Source organism: Danio aesculapii, chromosome 23 (genome assembly GCF_903798145.1).
Source record: "Danio aesculapii chromosome 23, fDanAes4.1, whole genome shotgun sequence".
Classification (NCBI taxonomy): Eukaryota; Metazoa; Chordata; class Actinopteri; order Cypriniformes; family Danionidae; genus Danio; species Danio aesculapii.
The window spans coordinates 280650-290988 of record NC_079457.1 but is presented as its reverse complement, the minus strand read 5'-3'; the positions used below and the strand labels follow the sequence as shown (position 1 = coordinate 290988).

Here is a 10339-nt window from a genome sequence, read left to right as displayed (position 1 = left end):
GATATTAATAATAATAAATAATAATAATAAAAATAATAATAATAAAAAAAATATAATCATAAAATAATAATAAAATAATAACAATAAAAAAATAATAATAAAAAAATAATAATAAAATTATAATAATAAAAAAATGATAATAATAATAATAAAGATAATAATAATAAATAAAAAAAAAAATAAAAATAAAAAATAAAAAAATTATAATAAAATTAATAATAATAATAAAATTAATAATAATAATAATATTAATAATAAATAATAATAATAATATTAATAATAATAATAATAAATAAAAATAAATAATTATAATAATAATAAAAAAATAATAATAAAAATTATAATAAAGAAATAATAATAATAATAAAAAATGTATAAAAAAATAAAAGAAATAATAATAATAATAATTAATCATAATAAAAATAATAATAATAATAAAAAAATTAATAATAATAATAATAATAATAATAATATATATAGAAATAGAATCCTACTTTAACCCTAAATCAGGATTATTCAGCTTGTTTTCTTGAGAAACTCTCTTCAGTTAGTCTCAGCTCGATGTGTTCTGCTGGTCTAGATAATACTGACTGATTTAAGAATGCTTCAATATTTGGACTAGAAACGAGACCAACCTCCGAGTGAGACTTCAGTTTAGCAGTGCATCATTTCTCAGCATCATCAGCTCTGTCTGGGTCTGTCCTTCATCATCATCATCATCTCAGACTCTCTCTGCTCTTCTTCAGTTTGTCCTGCAGTCTGCTCTGTGTTGCTGCTCTTCTTCTGCTCTTCATCTTCAGTGTGTTTGTTCTGCGTTCCTCCTTCTCCATCCTCATCTTCGCTCCTCAGCTCTCCGTCCTCCAGATCTTCTGAGACTCTGGGCTTCTTCTGCACTGCTGTTTCTGATGGACAAGATGAAGATCTGGAGATGTTTGCTGCACCTTCACCAGGAGCGTCTGGAACAGGAGAAGTGTGTGCTGAGTTGTTGATGCAGTGAAGAGTAAAGCTCATCAGTCTGACACTGACTACAACACGCTCAATCACAGAACACAAGCGGAGTGTGTGAGACTCTGACAGCGGGATAACCTCGGGTTAAACCATCACACTCTACTCAGCTCTGTTTAGTTAAAAACGACGCTATAAATGGTGATATCTGTATATATAACACACACGCACGCACGCACGCGCTCACACACACACACACTGTCCCTTTAACTTCCGGAACATCTGTAATATCACTGAGCTGTAACACACTGACAGCTCGAGGAGGCGTCTCTGGAGATCTGGCTCTTCTGTGTGTGTGTGTGTGTGTGTGTTGTACCTGGTTCTGCCGTGCGGTACTGCTGACTGTGCTGATCCAGTACCACAAAGAGTTCTGGGTATTCGATGATGCTCTTGCACATCAGATTCTCCTGCAGAGTCTTGTTCAGCTCCAGCTCATGATACCTGACACACACACACACACACACACACACACACACACACACGCACACACACTGACTGGTTAATACACACACGAGGCTGTTATTGGTTTAATCAGCGGTCATTGGAGAATGTCTCGATCGACCAATTAGAATAGAGTATTCCAGACAGCAGTGTAATGATGATGATGATGATGATGATGAAGATCTGCTCTTCTAGAATATTCCCATCAGCTCATGCTCAGAGGAAAGCAGCTCCATACAGCACAGAAGGGTGTGTGTGTGCGTGTGAATGAGTGTGAGTGTGTATATGTCTCTGTAAGTGTGTGCCTGAATGTGTCTCTGTGAATGTCTGTGCATGTGTGTGTCTGTACTTCTCTGTCTGTGCATACATGTCTGTGTGTGTGTGTGTGTGTTTGTCTGTGTTGGAATGTGTGTCTCTTTAAGTGTGTGTTTGTTTCTGTAAGTGTGTGTGTGTTTGCATATGTGTGTTTGTGTCTGTGTGCACGTGCATGTGTGAGTGTCTAAGTATGTGTGTGTATGTTTGAGTGTGTGTCTCTGTGTGAGTGTCTCTGTGAGTGTGTGCGCATGTGTGTGTGTGGGTTTGTGTGTCTATAAGTGTGCGCATGCGTGTATGTGTGTGTTTGAGTGTGTGTCTTTGTGTGAGTCTCTCTGAAAGTATGTGCGCATGTGTGTGTGTGTCTCTGTAAGTGTGTGTGTGTGTGTGTGTTTGTGTGTCTCTGTAAGTGTGTGCGCATGTGTGTGTGTGTGAGTTTGTATGTATATGCGTGTGTCTGTGTAAGTGCTTGAGTGTGCATACATGTCTGTGTGTGTGTGTTTGTGTGTCTAAGAGTGTGTCTGTGCATACATGTCTGTGTGTGCCTGTCTTTAAGTGTGTGTGTTTGTATGCGTGTGTCTGTGTGCACCGGAGTGTGTCTGTGTGTGTGTGTTTGAATGAGTGTCTCTGTAAGTGTTTGTTTCTGTAAGAGAGAGTGTGTGTGTGTGTGTGCATATGTGTGTTTGTGTGTATCTGTAAATGTGCGCGCATGTGTGTATTTGAGTGTGAGTGTCTCCAAGTGTGTGCACGTCTCTGTAAATGTGTGTGTGTGTGTGTGTGTCTGTCTCCAAGTGTGTGTGCGCCTGTACATACTTGTCTGTGTGTGAGTTTGTGTGTGTGTCTCTGTAAGCGTGTTCGCATCTGTGCGTCTGCATACATGTGTGTGCGTGTGAGTTTGTATGTATATGCGTGTGTCTGTGTAAGTGCGTGAGTGTGCATACATGTGTGTGTGTGTGTGTGTGTGTGTGTGTGTCTGTTTTACACTATAGTTCCATTATTGTATTTGAGAACACACTCGTCTGAATGAATGATACTGTTATTACTAATACACAACACAACACAGCTTTATATTAAACGATGGATTATTAGTTCATCCATATCTGATCATATCACACAGCAGAACTAGCATGATGAAGATCAAATATCCTCCACATCCTCTTCATCACACACTCATACATCAGTTAATGAGATGCGCACTTTATACAGCTGAACTCTTCAAAGGGTCAATCTGATTGGCCGTCAGTGTTTTCCACATCCTCTTCATCACACACTCATACATCAGTTAATGAGATGCGCACTTTATACAGCTGAACTCTTCAAAGGGTCAATCTGATTGGCCGTCAGTGTTTATGATGTCATTCCCCATTACAGCTGTCAATCATCTCCATTAAAGGTATTAAATAATCCAAATGAAGCTATTGATCTGGTTAATGAACTGGTCTCATTCTAATAACTGAACTCGTGTGTGTGTGTGTGTGTGTGTGTGTGAGATTTGACACACAGCACATCATCAGCGGAGAATTTATGAGCATGATGCCAATCCCATAAAGAGCTGTCAGCCAATCAGACGCAGGCACAGTACAACACACACACACACACACACACATCATCAGCGCAGTGGCTAACACTAAATGAGACCACACTTCTGCTCTATTCACTCATGAGTCAAGCAGGACTGTAATGTTTACGCAGTTTCACACATCTAAATCACATATCATGGCTCACGGCAGTACCTGAGAGAGTTCAGCTGCTCCAGTTCTGCTTTCAGAAAGACTCTGATGTTCTGCTGACTGGAGACGTAGAGCTTTAACCTGAAACACACACACACACACACACACACATGCACACACACACCTGTTTAATATATTGAATTAATATATTATATTGAGTGGTGGATCATACACACTTCTGCAGTCGCACTGGATCTGCTTCTGATGGATGGATGTAGCCGTGGAGGATCTGTTCAAGCGGAGTGTTATCAGGACGCCTGACCAAACAAAACACACAACAGAAACATTTACACACACCTGCACTCATTCCAGATTTGTGTGTATATTTCTGCCATTTTCCACTCGTTGTCCTTTAAACTGGAACTATAAACACCAAACGTATCATTTACATTAATCTGAGTCCACTATTAATGAGTAGCAATGCTCAAGTGTGATCGAGAGCATCACGTATGTTACCAAATGTCAAGCTTATTGTTAAACTTTATAAACCATAACAGAGTTGATGATAAGAGTTGACGGCAATAACAGTTGACAATAGAGTTAAAGACAAAAATTGACGTTAGCAGAATTGATGATAAAGTTGATGATGACAGAGTTAAAAATGACGATTGCGTTGACAATAGCAGGGTTGACGAAAGCAGAGTTGACAAGAGCATTGTTGGCATAAGCAAAGTTGACGATAGCAGGGTTGACGATAGCAGGGTTGACGATAGCAGAGTTGACGAAAGCAGAGTTGACGAAAGCAGAGTTGAAGACAGTTGACGTTAGCAGAGTTGATGATAACAGAGTTGGTAACAATAACAGTTGATGACAATAACAGAGTTGACGACAGAGTTGACGATAAAGTTGAAGACAGGATTGACGATAACAGAGCTGATGATAAAGTTGACATAAGCAGAGCTGACAAAGTTAAGGATAAAGTTGAAGACAGGATTGACGATAACAGAGCTGATGATAAAGTTGACATAAGCAGAGCTGACAAAGTTAAGGATAAAGTTGAAGACAGGATTGACGATAACAGAGCTGATGATAAAGTTGACATAAGCAGAGCTGACAAAGTTAAGGATAAAGTTGAAGACAGGATTGACGATAACAGAGCTGATGATAAAGTTGACATAAGCAAAGCTGACAAAGTTAAGGATAAAGTTGAAGACAGGATTGACGATAACAGAGCTGATGATAAAGTTGACATAAGCAGAGCTGACAAAGTTAAGGATAAAGTTGAAGACAGGATTGACGATAACAGAGCTGATGATAAAGTTGACATAAGCAAAGCTGACAAAGTTAAGGATAAAGTTGAAGACAGGGTTGACAATAACAGAGTTGACGAGAGCAGGTTGAAGACAGTTGACGTTAGCAGAGTTGACGAGAGCAGGTTGAAGACAGTTGACAAAATCAGAGTTGACGTGATAACAGATGACAAAATCAGAGTTGACGTGATAACAGTTGACGTTAGATTTGAAGACAGAATGGTTGACAATAACAGAGTTGACAATAATGAGAGTTGTAGAAAATGTTCATGTTTCAGCTATGATCAGTCATGATTAAAATAAATGAATAAAACATTACAATTTATAATTGCATTCTGGAATTCTCCAACTAGTTTTACTACTTCATTGGCCAAAGCACCTAATGAATATTTATAAGCCCCATAAATATTAAAACGACAAAATTCTTACTTCTATTCATTAAAATGTCCAAATTCCAAAACACCACACATCATTTCAGAAACTCTTATGAATTCAGAAACTTTTATAAATGCATTTTGTGTTTTTCCCTTCTACGTTTTAACTTACCTACGAATGTTTATAAACCACAGAAATATTAAGATGACAGAAATATTACTTCATATTCATCCAAATTTCTCCAAAGTCTGCAACACCTGACTGTATTCAATAAATTCTGTTTCATAATTGCATTCTGTGATTTTCCAGCTACGCTTTTACCACGTCATTGGCCAGAGCACAAATGAATATTTATAATCGTCAGACAAGCTGATTTTTTACCTCTCAGAATAAACGGCGTCGCTCTGAGGAAAATGGATCTTGAGATGCCAGTGAAATTGCCGTTCCCTGAGGAAAGAAACCACACAGACGTTTCACAACACAACAAACTCATCCAAAACTCATTTTTCAAAACACCACTGCGAAAAGAAGATCAAATCATGTTCACACACACAGCCTAGCTCAGTTTAAGGACCAGACGCAAACATGGACAACATTTAAAAATGACAACAGCCAATAGGAATCAGACATTCTGCTGAGGTTTTCAGTCAGTCGTGGCATTTTAAACTGCAGTACATTGTTCACAATTCAGTGAATTAGCTATTTTTTGTTAATAATACTGTTACATAATTGTCTGTAATTAACCTGTTAATAAATGCAATATTTTTACCTTTCTGTCTGTCAAAATATAACAAGATTATCCTAATTCAATATATTAAATCAGATTACGTTACCATAAAAGTAATCTAAATGTAATCCAAAAGTAGTTAGATTGTATTACCACAAAATCTAAAAGTCAGATAGTAACTAAAAGTAACCCTAATGTACTGTAATCCAAAAATAGTCAGATTATGTTATATATACACAAGTAATCTAAATGTAATCCAAAAGTAGTGAAATTATGCTAGCATAAAAGTAATCTAAATGTAATTCAAAAGTAGTCTGATTGTTATCATAAGAAATAAAAATCTTCTGCAATCCAAGAGCAGTCAGATAGTATTACCATAAAATTAATTAAGTAGAAGCCATAAGTAATTAGATTGAGCTACCATAAAAGTAATCTAAATGTAATCAAAATGTAGTCAGGTTGCCCTACCATTATAGTTATCTAAATGTAATCCAAAAGTAATCCTCTGTCCAATCTAAAGGTACTGTAATCCAAAAAAAAAATCAGCTCATGTTCCCATTAAAGTAATCCAAAAGTTGATTAGTAGTTGATTAGGAACCATAAAAGTAACCTAAATCTACTGTAATCCAAAAATTGTCAGATTATGTTATATACAAATAATCTAAATGAAATTCAAAGTAGTCAGATTACACTAACAAAAGTACTCATAATGTAATCCAAAAGTAGTCAAATTACGCCACCATAACGGTAATATAAATGTAAGTAATCTAAATGTACTGTGATCCAAAAGCAGTCAGATTAAGTTATATACAAGTAATCTTAATGTAATCAGATTATTCTACCATTAATGTAACTTAAATGTAATTCAAAAGTAGTCAATTACCATAAAAGTAATCTAAATTTTCTGCAATCTAAAACTAGTCAGATTGTGCTACCATAAAATTAATCCAAATTGAATCTAAAAGTAGTCTGATTGCAATAATATAAATGTGTAATCTAACAGATCCTGTTACAGACTACAGATTGTCATGTAATGTGTAATCAATAACTGGTTATAATCCCTCAATCATCCGCTCAGCTCTGGTTCTGTTGTAATGTTATGATGACATTAGAGAAGAGACAATATATCATGAAGGTTTCCCAGAGAACATGAAACTTTATATCTGCTGCTTCATCAAGTCATCTTTAAGACTTTATAAGAGTTTGCGGGAACTCTGATTTACAAAAGGGATTTTATACACACAATACTTAAGTGAAAAATGTAATGCCGAATAATAGGGGAAATAAAGAAAGCAGACATGCATATATACATATAAATATTATTTTTTATTATTATTTTAAAGAGAACTCAACATGCTTTAAAAATAAGATTATGTATAAACAAGTTGTACATATTGGTATAAGAAAAAATAAAACGATCATTCAGAAACATATATTAGAGTCAAAGTGTTGGCATTGTATTGTATTTCTGGTATGATCTTAATCCTGATGTGTTTGTTCAGAAATAAATACTTCTGTGATGCAGTGATACTATTTGTTTTTTGACTCACCGGCATTGGTTATTAAATTAAATTATTGTTAAAAATGACTATGAGGCAATGCATTTTAATCCCAGAAACTCAAGGCATGGCCTCAGATGGCGCGCACACACACACACACGCGCACACACTTCTGAACTATGACTATTGGTTTAATCAGCTTTTAATAAGACACACTCTTCACCTTCTGCATGAGTCACGCAGCTCAAAGATGGAATAAAACACTCATGTGAGATGTGAGAATGTGAGAGTTATCTGCTGTACATTTCAGAATCACACCATTAAAACAAGAAGAGTCCATCAAACCCTGTGTGCCAAGGCCAGAGATATGCCAGAACATGAACAGTCACAGTCAAACACACTCAGTTGAAGTCAGAATGATTCGCTCTCCTGTGGATTTCTGATTCTTCTTCTAATATCTCCCAGATGATGTTTCTCAGATTGAGGAATTTCTCTCAGTATTTCCTCTAATATTTGTTCTTCTGGAGAAAGTCTTATTTGTTTTATTTCAGCTAGAATAAAAGCAGTTTTTCATAGTTTTAAACTCATTTTAAGGTCAATATTATTAGCCCCCTTCAGCAATATTAGTGTTGGATTATCTCCAGAATAAACCACTGTTATACAATGACTTGCCTAATTACCCTAACTTTACCCTAATTACCCTAGTTAAGCCTTTAAATGTCACTTTAAGCTGAATACTAGTGTCTTGAAGAATATCTAGTCTAATATTATTTACTGTCATCATGACAAAGAGAAAATAAATCAGTGATTAGAGATGAGTTATTAACACTATTATGATGTGTTGGAGAAATCTGCTCTCTGTTGAACAGAAATTGGGGGGAAATATACAGGAGGGAGAATAATGCTGACTTGTTTTTGAACGTAAATGTGTTGTCTTTCTATTCCTAAATAAATAAATAACTGTATAGGTTTTATGTGTAGTGTGTACCTTTCCAACTGTTCGTTAACACTAATGTCTAATCAGCCAATCACATGGCAGCAGTTCACTGCATTTAGCATGTAGACATGGTCAAGAGGATCTGCTGCAGGTCAAAGCGAGCATCAGAATGGGGAAGAAAGGGGATTTAAGTGACGCTGAACGTGGCATGGTTGTTGCTGCCAGACGGGCTGCTCTGAGTATTTCAGAAACTGCTGATCTACTGGGATTTTCACGCACAACCATCTCTAGGGTTTACAGAGAATGGTCCGACAAAGAGGAAATATCCAGTGAGCGGCAGTTCTGTGGGCGCAAATGCCTTGTTGATGCCAGAGGTCAGAGGAGAATGGCCAGACTGGTTCCAGATGATAGAAAGGCAACAGTAACTCAAATAAGCACTCGTTACAACCGAGGTCTGCAGAAGAGCATCTCTGAACACACAACACGTCCAACCTTGAGGCGGATGGGCTACAGCAGCAGAAGTTGAGTTTTGTCATGAGTTAAAAATCAATGAAATGTTAAAGTCAAAGAAAAGTTTTGTTTAAATACATTAAAATATAATAGTCTATATCCTCTGAGAAATGAGTAAGAATATTAATGATCAAGAGAGGGTGTGCTCATTTATGCAGAGCACTGTATATACATATCTACATACATATTAAAAAGCATCTGCTAAATGACTGACTATAGACGTACATCACAATTCAGCCCAACACCCAGAGATCTGCTGCTTTCTGCCTTCTGGGAGAGCGTTTCCTTTGGCAGGTGTACAGCACAGGTATTTACAGCTCTGCATGGGCTTGGCGGACGCTGCTACGCAGCAATGGAAACTGTGTGTGTGTGTGTGTGTGTGTGTGTGTGTGTGTGTGTGTGTGTGTGTGTGTGTGTGTGTGTGTGTACTCATGGAAAAAAGAGATCATAGCAAAAGGGATTTTCTTCCTCAGCATTTCTGGCATGATTTCCATGAGAAAAATGCGTCCAAACATTCCTAAATCAAGATATATTACTTGTGGAGCTCAAATATTATCAGATATTTCTAAGAAAACAGCATCTGCCAAAAAAACTGAAGGATTAAACACGTTTGAGAAGCAGGTTAACGTATTAAACACATTCATTCATCAGGCTTCATACACACTTTTACTACTAAAATTCCATGATTCTCCAAGACTATGCATGATAAATAATAAGAAAAACAATGACGTTTACATTTATTACATAAATTAAATAACACGCAACAATCCATTCAGTTTAAATGAGTTTTTATATGTCTGTAATTGGATTTTGATGATGCTTAAACAGCACTAACAATGTGAGAGCATGTGTTTGGTTAAGCACAGAACAGAAATAAAGACAACTATCTTATATTGAAGTTAGGGCTGCACAATATACAGTACGGTTTCAGCATGGATATGGCAATGTGTGCATCCGCAATAGTCACTTCGCAGGATATGCAATGCTGGGATTATAGTTTAATATAGAGTTTAATCATGGTGGAGTAAGAGTTTATCATCTGCATGCATTTTTAAGAAGATTACACCCTTCACAAAAAGAAGATAACTGAATAACTCCTATAGTATTGAAACAGGTGAGGTGTGAGTAAATAGTGAGTACAGTTTAATCTCTGAGTGATCTGTCCCTTTAAGGCCTGTGACTGTGTGAACATTTCAATATTTCAGAGTTTAAATCATCCGGCCACAAGAAATGTTTTATAACTTTAATAAAGATTAAATAATCTACAGTGAAGACTCTGCAGTGCTGATTATTCAATATCTGTACCTGAATAGTGAATACCTGAACACCATCATTCACGTTTATCCTCACTATATTTTATTTATCTGTGCTCTTGTAAATCTACAAAATCCCTCAATTAACCCAAATAAACCTGTTAATATATTATACATCACAGAAATACTAAATATGGTTCTGTCAGATTTCTCCAATATCACGCAGCCGTAATTCAAACATACAGATATTTGTTCAACTAATTTCCATCACTTTTCCACAACATCCAAACCCGGTTTTTC

At 36.3% G+C, this 10339-nt stretch overlaps 1 protein-coding gene across 1 annotated transcript in view; it reads right to left on the bottom strand.

Moving 5' to 3' along the window:
* Positions 1-494: 494 nt before the first annotated feature.
* Positions 495-10339, bottom strand: part of znhit6 (zinc finger HIT-type containing 6) — a 47854-nt gene continuing 38009 nt past the window's right edge. Inside the window, exons 6-10 of the mRNA XM_056449899.1 lie at positions 5495-5560; positions 3665-3745; positions 3492-3569; positions 1322-1446; positions 495-956 (exon numbers count right to left, since the gene is read on the bottom strand). Of these exons, the coding sequence (XP_056305874.1) occupies positions 682-956; positions 1322-1446; positions 3492-3569; positions 3665-3745; positions 5495-5560 (625 nt within the window). The 3' untranslated portion in view covers positions 495-681. The remainder of the gene's footprint in view (positions 957-1321; positions 1447-3491; positions 3570-3664; positions 3746-5494; positions 5561-10339) is intronic.